General features: G+C 51.0%; 7 protein-coding genes across 7 annotated transcripts; 4 read left to right on the forward strand and 3 right to left on the reverse strand.

Annotated features, from left to right (window-relative positions):
* Positions 1 to 64: 64 nt before the first annotated feature.
* Positions 65 to 1,144, forward strand: QC761_0000420 (uncharacterized protein; the record flags this gene model as incomplete). Its single annotated transcript, XM_062871721.1, has 4 exons — positions 65 to 129; positions 200 to 421; positions 484 to 539; positions 600 to 1,144. 4 exons carry the CDS (start codon positions 65 to 67, stop codon positions 1,142 to 1,144), a joined length of 888 nt encoding a protein of 295 aa, XP_062736362.1.
* Positions 1,145 to 1,222: 78 nt separating this feature from the next.
* On the forward strand, positions 1,223 to 1,566 carry QC761_0000430 (uncharacterized protein; the record flags this gene model as incomplete). The annotated part of the gene is made up of 2 exons (XM_062871722.1): positions 1,223 to 1,356; positions 1,413 to 1,566. 2 exons carry the CDS (start codon positions 1,223 to 1,225, stop codon positions 1,564 to 1,566), a joined length of 288 nt encoding a protein of 95 aa, XP_062736363.1.
* Positions 1,567 to 2,899: 1,333 nt separating this feature from the next.
* QC761_101110 (uncharacterized protein) lies at positions 2,900 to 4,966 on the forward strand (the record flags this gene model as incomplete). The annotated part of the gene is made up of 5 exons (XM_062873352.1): positions 2,900 to 3,171; positions 3,271 to 3,571; positions 3,623 to 4,616; positions 4,674 to 4,738; positions 4,791 to 4,966. The coding sequence occupies 5 exons, from the start codon at positions 2,900 to 2,902 to the stop codon at positions 4,890 to 4,892; spliced, it is 1,734 nt and encodes a 577-aa protein (XP_062736364.1). The 3' UTR covers positions 4,893 to 4,966.
* Positions 4,798 to 6,533, reverse strand: QC761_101120 (uncharacterized protein). Its single transcript, XM_062873353.1, has 4 exons — positions 6,068 to 6,533; positions 5,645 to 6,010; positions 5,505 to 5,585; positions 4,798 to 5,443 (listed from the first exon to the last, which is right to left on the reverse strand). Exons 1-4 carry the CDS (start codon positions 6,075 to 6,077, stop codon positions 4,953 to 4,955), a joined length of 948 nt encoding a protein of 315 aa, XP_062736365.1. The 5' UTR covers positions 6,078 to 6,533; the 3' UTR covers positions 4,798 to 4,952.
* A 71-nt stretch (positions 6,534 to 6,604) lies between these two features.
* Positions 6,605 to 7,705, forward strand: QC761_101125 (uncharacterized protein). The gene is made up of 2 exons (XM_062873354.1): positions 6,605 to 6,807; positions 6,862 to 7,705. Exons 1-2 carry the CDS (start codon positions 6,739 to 6,741, stop codon positions 7,663 to 7,665), a joined length of 873 nt encoding a protein of 290 aa, XP_062736366.1. The 5' UTR covers positions 6,605 to 6,738; the 3' UTR covers positions 7,666 to 7,705.
* A 34-nt stretch (positions 7,706 to 7,739) lies between these two features.
* QC761_101130 (uncharacterized protein) lies at positions 7,740 to 8,859 on the reverse strand (the record flags this gene model as incomplete). The annotated part of the gene is made up of 2 exons (XM_062873355.1): positions 7,740 to 8,419; positions 8,490 to 8,859. The coding sequence occupies 2 exons, from the start codon at positions 8,857 to 8,859 to the stop codon at positions 7,740 to 7,742; spliced, it is 1,050 nt and encodes a 349-aa protein (XP_062736367.1).
* Positions 8,860 to 9,105: 246 nt separating this feature from the next.
* On the reverse strand, positions 9,106 to 10,617 carry QC761_101140 (uncharacterized protein; the record flags this gene model as incomplete). The annotated part of the gene is made up of 1 exon (XM_062873356.1): positions 9,106 to 10,617. One exon carries the CDS (start codon positions 10,615 to 10,617, stop codon positions 9,106 to 9,108), a length of 1,512 nt encoding a protein of 503 aa, XP_062736368.1.
* Between the last annotated feature and the right edge of the window lie 3,209 nt (positions 10,618 to 13,826).

The following is a 13,826-nucleotide window of genomic DNA, read 5'->3' on the forward strand; positions in this document are numbered from 1 at the left end:
TCTCTGATTTGTCCTTTCTCACAGTCACGCTGTCACCTGTGGCTCGCAAAAGTTGGTCCTGAGCATGGTCACCATCCTCCACTTTCCTCCTGTCGAATTTGCATCGACGGGCTCAAAGATGCGCCCAGCGTCATTCGCATGATCCATGGCGAGGTATCATCCCTCAGGTCAATCATCGACGTTCTGGCCGAATCAAAAGCTTCATCATTTTGGAAAACAACGCCGCTCTCCTCAGCTGCCATCGTTGTCTCTCCGACCTGGAAACTCTGCTTCCCACCGATGCGGGTGTTGGCCTTCCCCGTCGCCGCCTTACCATTGCAGAGCTCGCTTGGCCCTTGAAGCAATCAAAGGCTAGGAAGACTCTGGTTGAGCTCTCGCAGCACAAGGTTACCCTCCTCCTGATTATATCAGGTGATGTACTGTAAGTTAAGACAGCTTACCCCCCAAACACTCAGTTTCTGATGCGCAAATGCCATCTTCCAGGCATGAGTTGCGCGCCATCAAGACAACGCTGCACAAGATTCAAAATAATGTCACTGGTTGGTCCTCCTCGTTATTCCAGACTTCCTCAGATTCCCTCTGATCAGTCCCTTCTCCAGAATCCGAGCGTCGTAGCATTCAGACTTGGCTGGAGCAGACGAATCCGTCACGGCTTCACAATGCTGCCATCAGTAAACACGAACCAGAGACATGCGCATGGCTGACACGCTCTGATGGATGGAACTTGTGGACGTACTCGACATCTCCTTATGGAATGCTCTGGATTTACGGAATACCTGGTGCTGGCAAGACGGTATTGGCCTCCTTTGCCATCGAAAAGATCAGGCTCCTTTGCGAAGGCGCCACCAACTACGTTTACGCTTATTACTATTGTCATTGCTACAACGCCCAAGACGAGGCTATACCACTGCTGAGATGGGTAGCCGCCCAGGTTTCTCGACAACTCAGCTGGGCTCCTGTCGAGCTCAAACGCCTCCATGACAGAGGTTGTGAGCTAACCGTCCCAGAGCTACAACACATTCTTGAACTTGCCCTGGCACGACTGGAACGGTTATTCATTATTGTTGATGCAGTTGATGAAAGCATGCCGAGGGACGAGATAATACGTCTATTTGCGACAATATCTCTCGACGCCCGATTCTAAAAGGTCCGCATCCTTACAACGAGTTGCCACTACGGTGACATCGAGCGCTTCTTTTCTGCCATATCATCATCCATCTCCATGAAAAACCCGTATGTCGATTGCTATATTCAACGTCACATTCGTGCAAGGTTTCAGTCTAGCATGCGTCTTCGGCGATGGCAGAACTCTTTCCAAGCAATCGAGGAGGCATTGGTGTCGGGAGCAAACGGCATGTATGTTATTTCCCATTGGTTTACTTTGGTTGAGCTTTCTGACTCACTATTAACAGGCTTCGCTGGGTGGACTGTCAACTGCACAGCATTGAGCGTCTTGGGGACAAGACAAAACTCGCATCCGTCTTGCAAGATCTTCCTCGTGACCTGACCGAGTCGTACATCAAAATATTCGAGGCCATCCCCGAGGTCGACCAGCCGTTTATATAACAGATCCTTTTGTGGGTATATGTGGACTCCAGAACACATTGGGATGGTCGAGGTATCAATGGAAAGCTGTTACTAGAGGCAGGTTCCTTCGACCTGTACGGCATCAAGGACAATGCCTTCGATTGGGCATACCCGCAAGATCTTTGTGGCTGCCTCATAGCAGTGAGGAACGAACTTTCGAACCCAGAGGTTACTGATGGTGACAGTTTCGATGACGGGGCCAGTTGCGCGGTCACCCTTGCACATTACACTATCTGGGAGTTCCTCAGTTTCTACCACATCCTGTCGACGCCTGTTTCAGCATTTGCAACATCTACCGAAATTGCTGAGCGGCAGTATGCGGTCAGCATCCTTCGCAACGCCCTGGCAGCGCGTCCCGAAGACCCAGGAGCACATTGGCGGCGCGACCGCGAGGCGTATTGTCTAGTTGTGGGATGCATGTTCTTGAGCTCACCATGGCTCCAAACCTCCGAGGACCTAGACCTGTTCAATCAGTTCATGGACCCTCAGAACCCTCATTACCGCCGATTTGGCCCGATACAGGCACGTGAGCTGCACGGCGAGGAAGATTTCTCTTCTCACTGCTTTTTTTATTCTGGCAATTCCTAGCCAGTTTCGAGTTCCTGAACAAGCCTTCGAAAGGGAGAATAACGCTGAAGTGGTTCTGAATGCCCACCTACTTAAGAATTGGCTTTATGTGGGCGCTGGGCGCTCCCTAGAGCTGCCAGCGATTGGTCACTTGTCGCAAGATGAAGTTTGGGAGCTAGGAAAACATCAGGTTGCCGGTTACTTCAGTAGACTGAATAAGTCAGGAGAGGTACAAGAAATCGGATTCGATGGGAGGGTCTGGGATATTACGTCTCCGCCAACTCGAAGATTACCTGCCGCGTCGCTCGATCCCAGAGCCGGATCGCCAGCCCTGGTTCCGTCAAATAAGAACAACAAAAAGAGGAAGCTAGACAGTGGGTCAATGCCTCGAGGATAACCACCCATTATCCCAGCTCAAAATCGTCCAACATCCCGCACTTTATGAGTTGTTACACAAACCCCATACAAGTGACAAGAGACCCCGCATGGTGACCATGGGTCTGACACGGCTGATATTTGTATGGCCGAATTGGAGAATTGAAGCGGATCTCATGGCATATCTATGCAAGGGGATGGGACCAACCATTCGAATCACCAAGTTGTCTGACTGACTGAGCCGACGGTAAATCGGCTTCCCCGCAGCACCCAGGAGTTTTTGATAAAGTCTTAATGCTTCACCATCCTGAAAGTCACTAGTTCATTCAAAATCCAGCTTCTTGTCAGCGGAGTATTTGACACTGAAGCAATGTCAATAACACACCCCCAAACCTACCCTCACCCAGACTACGAGGCTGCCCATCAGCAGACCTACGAGCGTGCTCCTCGACACCCGATAACACCCATTCCACTGCCTCCTGGCGTTGGCCAAACCGACTTTGATTCTGCCATTTCCGAGTTCATCTCCATCGCAGGCGAGGAATCGGTTTTTGTCAAGGAAGGACTGTCTGATTACATTGATCCGTATGATGTCCATGAGCATGACCCTTCCCAGCGCAAGCTGCCCAGTGCGGCTGTTTGGTATGCCCTTTTCTACCTCATTTAACGCACTATCACATTAACCCTTTCACCCTCCTCCGTCTCCATCTCTTCCATCGCTAATCTTGAACCCTAAACCAGCCCCGACTCAACAGACCAACTCTCCTCCGTCCTCCGAGTAGCCAACAAGTACAAGATCCCACTCTGGCACTTCTCCCGTGGCAAGAACCTCGGTTACGGCGGCCCCGCTCCCCGAGTGAACGGTTCGGTGGCTCTTGACCTCCACAAGCTAGACAAGATCATTGAGGTCAACGACGAGTACCACTACGCTGTTGTCGAGCCTGGAGTCACCTTCATCCAGCTGTACGAATACTGCGTCGAGCACAAGAAGAAGGTCTGGCCTAGCACGCCGAGTCTAGGATGGGGGAGTGTCATCGGGAATGTGAGTCACCTTTCTCCCCTGAGTCCGTTGGTGTTGCTGACGCCGGGATAGACGGTAGATAGAGGAATGGGCTTCGGGATGAATTACGCTCACCATCAATGCGTAACTGGGATCGAGGTCATGTTACCGGACGGTGATGTCGTGCGGACGGGACAGTGGGGGATTTCCTCTTCTCCGTCTGCGTTTTTGTCCAAGTTTACGTTTGGTCCTTCGCTGGAGGGGTTGTTTTTCCAGTCAAACTTGGGCGTCGTGACCAAGATGAGTCTGTGGCTGACCCCCCAGCCGCAGGCGTACATGTGCTGCAGTTTTAGCATGCCGCTGTTTACCGACCTGGAGGTGATGGTGGATGTGTTTGGGGAGATGAAGAGGAACGGGACGGTGCAGTCGTGCGTGTGGTTTACCAGTCTTATCGAGACGCTTTGCATCATGGGGCGGAGGGAAGATTACTGGACTGGGGAAGGACCGGTGCCGGATTGGAGGCTGGAGGAGCTGAGGCAGGAGACGGGGTTTGGGCATTGGTATGCGCGGTGGGGGTTGTACGGACCGAAGAGGATTGTGGAGGCGCAGTTTGAGGAGATCAAGAGTGTGGTTGCCAGAAGGGCGCCGACGGGGACGATCGCGGGGAATTTGTATGCCAATCCGGGAGAGGACGGGAGGTTGGATGCGACGACGGTGCCGGATCAAGACGGGCGGATGTTTGTGGGGATTCCGAGTCTGTGGAGTTTACCGTTGATCAACTGGCCGATTTCGAAGGAGAAAAAGGATGGCAAGGCGGCGCATGGGGATTATGCACCGGTTATTCCGTCGAATGGGAAGTTGCTGATAGAGTGGATAGAGGTTAGCAAGCCGATTTGTGAGGCGAATGGGGTCGAGCTGATGGCGGATTTCTTTATGCACGAGAGGCATGTTGTGTTGATGAATATGTTTACTTGGGACCAGACAGACAACACGCAGAAAGAAAAGATGGAGAGGTTGTATTATGGGCTGTATGAAGAGGCAAAAAAGAGAGGGTATGGGATGTACAGGGGGCATGTGAACCACATGGGTGAGTTTGTCTGTCTTTGCTGGGGGGGTGGGGGACAAAGGCGGCTGACAATAACAGATCTCATTGCCCATTTGAACGACTTCAACAATCACGCCTACAACCGCTTTGTGGAGAAGATCAAGGTGAGTCTCTGAGATGGTTCTGAAGCTGTGAATGGATGCCAACATGTTACAGGATGCAATCGATCCCAATGGAATTCTGGGGCCTGGGAAGCAGGGTATCTGGCCTAACAGATTCCGCCATCTAAGGGAGGCGCAGGAAAAGAGGTTTGACTAAAAAGGCACTGTTGATTTGTAATGAAAAAGAAACGAAAAATCCATGACAGGTCTACCTTGCTCAAGCCATCACAATTCTGGTCATGTTGGATGTCCCAGTACTTGTCGTGCAGTCCCGAGTAGAGTGGGTGTTGAATGTAAGACCACCATGGATACTTCCCGGATCCCAATAGACACCAATCCCATGGGCGCTATTGTAGATAGTTCCGTTGGTGAAGGTATTCCTAGACCCCACAACTCCCTGACCCCTGGCGTACTCGGTTGATTGGACGTTCACATGCACACGGTTCCCGCAGCATGTCGTGAGGGCGGATCCGCTCACGTGTCCGTTTCCTGAAAAGTCTGAGATGGGTATGGTCCTGCTTTTTCCGATGACACAGCAGCCAAGTAGAGTGATTGCTCCGGAGAAGACTGCCCCAAACACGGCGCCAGCCACCAATGCTGGACGGGGTGGGCAGATGGGGTGCCCTAGGTTCTCGGCCATTCTCACAAAAGTGTAGGCGCCGAGGACGTCGAAAGCGATCGAGGTGAATGTGATTGGTACTCGAAACGCTGAGCAACTTGTTAGCATTGTTCAACCACCTAGCCAACGTGAAGCAACAGGCTGAAGCACCTCCGTAGTAGTAGACGAAACAAAATGACAGAGGTATGGATGCTACAACAGCTGCGATGATGAGCTGGTTTGGAGCTTGATCTTGAGCAACAATTTAGCCTTCCCTCTTGTCTCTGCTGTACGGCGTGGGAAAGGCTCACCAGTCCCAAATATGCGATTGGCTACTGCTACCACTGCGAGAGCGTTGGATCCGATTGAAGTTCCCAACAATGTCATTAGCACAATCAAGGGCGTGTTTTGTGGCGCCAGCATAATCAGTCCAGCGACTGCCATAGCGGCCGCTTTGATGGCTCCCCCAATGGCGGCATGTCGAAGTATGTCCGACGTCAATGGGACGCCCATAGCATTTGCGCCCGCCGCAGCCGCAGCAACGGCTGCAGCTGTTGTGAGGCCGACATCAAAGATACGAGTGGCGACGAAGATGGCCACTTGCTCTTCTAGGCCGCGTGGCTTTTGCCGGCGGAGGGAGTACCGTTGAATCTGGCTGTATACGCACTGGCTAATGGCTTTGTATGGAGTTAGTAGGTAGGAAGCACAAAACAGACTCAGAGAAAATTACATACCCAAACTCATTTTTGCTGGTCAAGGCAAACGAATCGCGACAGTGTGGTCGCTGAGGGTTTCCTTTCCAACGAAGAGTTGGTTCTGAAAGTTGAATCAACCGCAAACAGGCGCGATGTTCAACCAATATGCCTGAGTCCTCATCCCTACGATATTCAGCCTCATATGGGTTACGAATTCCTCCGTCTTACTCCAAGCACTAATAAAGTAATGGTCAACAGGACCCCTAGCTGTGCACTGCCTCGCTCCCCTGAAATTAACATCCCCACACCCTCGCCACAAAATAGTTGAGACATTAAAGTAGGTTAACATGCCTTGAAGGATAATCCAGAGGCCTTTAACGATAGTTTATAGGCCTTTAAAAGAGAGTTCATAAGCCTTCAAAGATAGTTAACAAACCTTGACACATTTTTCAAAGGCCTATTAACTTTAATCTGGACGTTCAGTTCGTAGTATAATATGGGTTAGGTAACTTGAGTGTCTCAATTATTTTGTGGGCAGGGTGCCCCCCCCCTCTCAACCGAACCTCGACAGGGGTAGCATCGGCCGGGAACTACAGCCAAGACTCAGCCACTCTTCTGCCTGCTGTGCGTCCATAGACCTCAGGCTGTGAAAACAGCCAAAACGCCCACTCAACTGCCATATCTCTGTTATGGAAGTGTGATGTGGCACAATGGAGCAAAGCAATCCCGCAGAAGAGCAATGTCTTATCGACCCAAATCCAGATGTGGTCGGAGTAGGGGTAAGTTCATCTTTTCTTTCCATACTTGCACATTATGTGACTAACCCCCAACAGATCCGCGCGTCGTTATACGTGCTCGCCCTCTCATACCACATCTTCAGCTACGTCTTCAACTCGGCCGAGCTCTCTGGCGCTATTGAATCGTCCCTCGGCGTCACCGGCCTTGCCCTTTTCCTGACCGCTGTCATCACGACCGCCACCCAGTCACTCGGGCTCTTCCACGCCCTGTGTGTATTTCACCTGCTTGGCATCGTGGGCCTTTCCGCCCATCCTCGTGGGCGATACCCAGGGGGAGTGGTGCGGAGGGTTGTCTTTATGGCGTTCTACGTGGTGGTCATGACGGGATCCTTGGCATATCTGATCTATGTTTTTGCGACCGCGCCGACATTTGGTGATCAGGCCGAGTGCAACAACACCACGGTGTATGTGCTCTTTGGGGTGAATATCCCCGCAACAAGTCCTGGTCTGCGCTGGACGCTGGTGGCTGCGCTTTCTCTTTTACTGCTGGGTTTCGGCTGCTGGCTGCTTTTCGTTGGCTGCATCGCTGTTGATGCGATGTTTGGTCGCAAGGTGCCCCACGATGTGTTTGGAGCGCAGGATGTGAATCTAGGGAACAACAAAAGCAAACCGCCGCTGTATCAACTTATCAGCTATTTGGCCGGTACCATATACCTGATTGTGATGCTCGAGTTGACTATCCAGCGGAACGCGCTGGCTCCAGGTCTTGAGGAGTGGGGTTTTGGTCAGATTCTCGCCATGACCATGCTGATAGGGCCGCTGATCGAGCTTGCTTCACTTCTGCTGGGGAAGATTGATGGTGTTCATGATCACGACTTGGTTCTGGCGTCTAGAAGGTGAAGAGAGAGCGAACACCTTGAGTGTCAGGGCGAAGGAGGTCTGTTTATGATTTCATAGTGAGCTAAGGATTTCTTTTACATTTTGTATTCTTTGCTTGGGACAAAGATTTTCATTGTGTAAAATCCCGCTGCTTTACACCAGATGTTACCCAAGTCGTATCCTTCTGGAATCGTGATTTTCTTGGCCACCTTCGCAACAAATGATGGGCCAGAGTATTTATCGTGTCCTTTCACCGGCCCATCAACGCTTCCGAGTTGGGCATATTCTTCGTCGCCAACAAGCCCTTTGATGAAGGCTTCATTGTAGCCTATCTGCTCCATAGCCACAACCCAGAGATTTTCCTTAGTTGATATATTGACAAGCGAGATGCGTGTGTCCGTCCAGCTATGGTTGACCCGTTCTTGCTGATTGAGGTAAATGTATTCGCACTGGATGTGGAAGTTTGGATAGGCCTTTTCGAGTTCGCAGGTGATAACATACCGAGTCCCGCGGCGGTTTTTTTCCAGGACAGGCTTGGAAAAGGCCATGTGCTGTGGGGGCAAAGCGGTGGTGATAGACGTGGCACCCCTAACCACCGGGGCAGTCGACGGACCTGCTTGCCCTTGACCGCCCGTAGATGTGTTGCTCCCTTCTGGAATGGATGGTTGACTGGGTTGCCTCTTCCATGTTTCTAGCGCCTTCCTTGCAACAGCTGGCGTTCTCGCCATTTCGTAAAGCACCGGGTAACGTGCTGTCTTGATGGCATAGGCCGTTGCTGTTGCCAAATTACTGCGTCAGCAGGTTGCAAGTCAAGAACAAGGTAAAGTGAGAGCTGCAAGACATACCTCTATCAGAGCTAAATGTTCGTGAGTAACCACCTCTATGTTCCGAACGACTTTGTTTGTTCCGATCTCTGTCTGCGCGGTTTTTTGAGTAGTACAGCAATTGCTGTTGGCCATCTCCTAGCAGATTGGCGTCATTGTACAAGACAATTCCACTTGTATGACTTCCGATCGGAATAACATTGGAGGAAAGATTTCCCTGGATCCCGACCTGTCCTCCCGTTGAGACATGAGCTGGCACAAGAGCCTGTGGTGTTGGGAGTTGTGGAAGCTCAACATCGGAATCATTATCAAAAGAATCGAAACCGAACCCGGGAGAGGCTAGCATATGAGATGGGACGATGCTAGGGGGTGGATCTGAGAAGGCAGCCATGGTGATCGAGTTGGGCAGATACTGAGGTCAAGTTGTTTTTGCGGAGTCGGGAAAGTAAAAGCTGGTGTCGTTTGACGGGGTATGGTAGATGTACTGCCACCCCTCTGTCAATCTGGGGGCGGGGCATCAGCACTGCCACCAAAGGCTGGAGTGGCATGTGGCTTCAAGACATTGTGCATAAATTAATACCATCAACTTTTCATCCAAACTTTGGTCATATATCAAGTAATGACACATAATCTCCCTTCAAATAGCTTTGTCTTTGTCTCCAGAAGAATACTTCATGCCGTCCTTGACACTTCCAAACAGCATTGCCCACACATCCTGCACCCAGTTTGTTCCAGCTTTCCACGGCCCAATGCCAGCAACAAGTGGCATCCTTTTCATCGCAGCCCGTGCATACGTCGAAGTAAGCGTCATCATAGGCCCAGCTGGCATGGAGGCTCTCTTAGACTCGGGGATGTGAGGGGCGGCAGATGAAGCCCCGGTCTTGTCTTGGTGCTTGATAACCTTGATCAGGTTCCTTGTCCGCACGTCCACGCCAGGCGTCCAACTGGCAGCGGTGTACCCAGTCAAAAGCCCAGCATTCGGGACGCCCTCAATCATGCACCCATTCCACACATAGCGCTCCCCTATGGTTTCGTTGACAGGCTTCCCATCCACTGTAACAGCCGTGCTTGACAAAACCTCCATGTGCAATCCGGTAGCAGTCACAATAATATCAGCCTCAATCTTCTCGCCGCCAGTCTTGACGATGATGCCGTCACTAGTAACGGTGTCTATGACATCCGTCACAATGCTGACGCCAGGCTTGTGCAGCGCCTTGAAGAAATCGGCACCTGGACAGAAGCAGAGGCGCTGCTCGAAGGGGTTGTACCGGGGATTGAAGTGCTTCTCGATTGCAAACCCTTTTGGCAGCTGTGACTTCATGGCGCCGATGACGAACCTGCGTCCGGCATTGGGAAAGTTGAGAACAAACTGGACAAAGACCGTCTCGAAGAACATTCTCTGAAACCAGTTGATGGTCACAGCCCAGCTGCGCGGCATCCATTTAGACAAGGTCTTGACCGTCTTGTCTTTTCTCGGAAGGGCGAGCACATAGGATGGACTGCGTTGTAGCATGGTAACCTGCTTGGCCTTTTCTGCGAGGGAAGGCAGAAGGGTGATGGCTGTGGCGCCGGAGCCGATGACGATGATCCTCTTATCCGCATAATCGAGGTTCTCGTCCCAGAACTGAGGATGAATCACCTGTCCCTGGAATTTGTCAATCCCGGGGATGGTAGGCGGCAAAACCTTATCGTAGCTGTAATAGCCACTGCAGGCAAGCAGCCACCACGCCTTGATCTGCTTCTCTTCTGTGACACCATCCTCGCATGTGATTTCCAGTTGAAGCGTCCACTTTTGCTCTTCAGAACTCCAGTTTGCAGCCTTTACGCGGTGGTGATACCGAATCTTCTTGTCGATGCCTTCGGAAGCAGCGCACTCGGCAATGTACGACTTGATGGCTTTGGCGCCAGCCATGCTCTCCTCATAGGGCCACGGTCGCCATGGGAAGCCATATAATGCCATGGTGCTGTCGCTCCGGATGCCTGGATACTTCCAAAAGTCCCACGTTCCACCCAGAGAATCCCTGGCTTCGAGAATCGCATAACTGTGATTGGGCAGCTGGGTTTGGAGGCGATATGCAGCGTTGATGCCCGTGAGCCCAGCACCAACGATGACAATGTCGAGCTCCTCGACGGCGGTGGTGTTGGCCATGGTGTATCTGCTGCTTTTCCGGTGAACCCTTTCGAGGATGTCAGTGAACTTTTTCTCCTCAAGTAATTGGGAATTTCGGAGCCGTTCCTAGAGTTCGGATTCGGGGAGGTTCCGATTCTTCCAGGTTCCGATCATCCCCAATGGACGGGTTATCGCCGAAGAGGTGGAGCGGTGTGGCACGATCTGAGCCAACCACCGCACTCGCTAAAGCCACGCTAACCAAAACGGGGATCCCTTGTTCCCGTCAGGGGGCGAGACATTCTGGTAACGGATATCTCTTGGCGCTATATTACCACCAGAAAATACGGCCTTCGAGATGGAGGTCGACCTCGGGCGACGTCTTGTGTGCAGCTATATTGCCATAAATTGGCGGGTACTACACAGGACGGTTAGATGTGGATTGGCATTCACATGCTGTCGGCAGCATGCTGCATCAGTTACACACCACTTTCTCCCCGACCGTCGCAGCGCTCTTGCTTGTCGGGGTCAATATTAGTCTGAATCCTAGGGTATCTTAGCTGAGCTGTTTGGACGAAGGAGACACCTGCCCCACCTCGAGGACAAGATGAACACTACCCTGGCAACCTTTTTATTTTCTCTCCAAGAGCCCACAGCATGATCCAACTCTGTTGATGCACCTCGGCATTCCGAGACGTTGTTCCGATCGGCTTGTGATCCATGTTCAACATCGGATCGACACGGCGCTCTAGACTTGGAAATTTCTATTGTAGTACATGCGGTATCAGCGGGGACAATTCAGAACAAAGTAACCTGACAGGTTGCACAACGTGGTGGTGGTGGTAGTGGTGGTGGTGGTGTTGCGAACTCTCTCCTAGATGTTCTTTGTACATATTAACTGCATTATTGATCGACCTCAATAGCTCTTCTTAGTACTCTTTTGATGCACGAGACGAGGAACTCATTGGACGGAAAACAGAGCAATATTCAATGCAATCAGACCTTGATCACCACATACCTTATCTAAGCGTGCCACATAAGTGCCGAACATAGAGACGGGGTTCGTGGTGTAGGCCTGCCCACATTCTCACAGACGATAGCGTCTTCGTTTTCCGGGGCAGCCAGTTACCATTTAAGTTGCGCCATGTCGAAGGATCTTCTTGGTGGCAAGAGAATTGAAGTCACCCTTCCAAGTCTTGTTTCCACTTGGTTGGGTAAAGTTATGTTTACAGCATTATGGATGGCGAAGCCTTTACATATGGTCAAGATTATAGGCAAGAAGTCCATTTTTGTTGAGTCACTCGGCTGCATCCCCTCGGGAATGGCTCTGATATATACCGCAGGAAAGGGTGAGGGTAATGGTTTTCCTTGTAGTGAGAGCAACAATATTATATGTGGTCAGTGTGCGGAAATCTGACGCTTAAATTGTGTGAAAAAGCAAGGAGCTCATGCGGCAAAGTTTTCTTCATTCTAGAGATCCTCTGATTGTGTACATCCTTAGGTACCACCCCATCTCAAGTAGTAATCACTTTCTCCATATTCCCGGTGATCCCAAAGCCATCCATGAGGATTCGCGACGTTTCCCCTACGGGTACCATAATTTGCTTTTCCTCATCTGTTAAAGCCAAGTTTGCATTACACCAATCCAACAGCAATTGGTCTTGCATTTTACCAACTCGTGTCTCAGCAAGCCGAATCATGCCGATCAACCAGAAACCATATGTTCGAGACAGCGCCTCGAAGAGAGTCGAGTATTCCAATCTGAGCACCACGAATTTGAACAAATGACTTCCATCTTTTGCCCTGAGAACACCCGTAGCCTTTAGGCGGCTGCTTATAGCTCGCTCAAACAAGCGCCCATCAGGCTTCTCCAATCTATTTGTTGGCGCATATTGCACGTGGCTGCGGCCTATCAGGCGTCCATGATTTAACAACTTCAACGCCAGTCTCGTTGGCACGGTCAAGTATATGTGCCCTTCCGAATCGGAGTATGGTAAAGACCGGCTGTATCTGGAATTAGTACTGAAGCAACGTGTTTATGCTGATATCAACGTGCTCGCATTGTGCAAGGACGACTCCGTGCGTTCCGTCGAATCTGGCGCCCGGCCATCAGTACCGTGACTACCTATAAGAGCCTGGTATACTGGAATCATATCCTTATGATATTTTGCCAATGGATTGAGGATCACCTCTATGGTTTGAAGTTCAGAGTGTAGCCAGGCCTTGGTCATACCATGAAGGTCTTGGAGGCTGAAAGATAACCGATGAACAAAATTTGGGTGATGGTTCTGTCTCAGGCCAGTAAACCAGATCCAAGGGGGAAACACGTCCTGATTTGCACTTCTTTTTGTGCCTCCGAACCCATCCTCGCTTCCAAAGAGGATTCCATCACAGCTTGCTAGGAGTCGGTAGGTGTTGGTAGCATCATTCGCCCGTCTCAGAAGGAGGATCTGGGGCCATTTACTCTTCCTCCCGAACGCAGTGAGGTATAAAGTATCCCTCCCAGGAAGGACGAAGCGGTCGAGGCGATGTCGACTGGTGAGCCACAAGTTGAGCCGGCCAACCTTGAATTCGAAGATAAAAGACGGTATCCCCGCGCATTTTCTCTGATAGCTATGGATGAGGCTCGGGCGTGTCTGCAAGGTACACAAGCGTGTCATGTTTGCATGGAGATTGCCGTTCAAGCGATCAATCGCAAAATTGAAGTATTCATCCTTCGCACCCATTTTCCCTCGTTCCAGTAATTCTCTGACAGCCTAGAAATGGACACGCGACGAGCCATTTCTAACTCCACGATCGTTTGAGGCTCTAATAGAATTGTAGCCATATTAGGGAGTTCTGAAGCGTTCCAAGTTGTCTTCTTACGTTCACGCAGGTGCTCGATCAGGGAACGATATGAATTAGCATGGCCTTGATCCGTATCATGATGATATTGATCGAAGTATTCCGGCTCCACTACAATGCTCCATTGGCTCCAATCTCTCCAGTCTGGTACCCAAGATGGGAGAGAATGGGAGCTGCCGGAAACCCCAGAACCAAAATCAAGGAGGCTGTAGAGCCGTTCGCGAATGATTAGGTTAGCACACAGGCCGATGAAAACATGTTGGCATGAGAGCGTGTAATCTGCCCGGAAGTCAACGTTCTGCAAAATACCGGTGAGTCCGAAAATACGGTCACGAGGATCTGCACACTTAGCATATCGAGTGAGCCGTAACAGTTCCCTGATCCCGAGATTGCTAGTTGACAGACCC

This window comes from Podospora bellae-mahoneyi (genome assembly GCF_035222275.1).
Source record: "Podospora bellae-mahoneyi strain CBS 112042 chromosome 1 map unlocalized CBS112042p_1, whole genome shotgun sequence".
In the NCBI taxonomy this organism is placed as follows: Eukaryota; Fungi; Ascomycota; class Sordariomycetes; order Sordariales; family Podosporaceae; genus Podospora; species Podospora bellae-mahoneyi.

Bases quoted from the DNA above. Each gene is read 5' to 3' on its own strand.
- QC761_101120 (XM_062873353.1), bottom strand. The intron at 5,586-5,644 runs GTGAGCCTTTCC...TTGTTGCTCAAG, and splicing joins CAATCGCATATTTGGGACTG to ATCAAGCTCCAAACCAGCTC. The intron at 5,444-5,504 runs GTGCTTCAGCCT...CAAGTTGCTCAG, and splicing joins TTTCGTCTACTACTACGGAG to CGTTTCGAGTACCAATCACA.
- QC761_101125 (XM_062873354.1), top strand. From the start codon at position 6,739: ATGGAGCAAAGCAATCCCGCAGAAGAGCAATGTCTTATCGACCCAAAT. The intron at 6,808-6,861 runs GTAAGTTCATCT...AACCCCCAACAG, and splicing joins CAGATGTGGTCGGAGTAGGG to ATCCGCGCGTCGTTATACGT.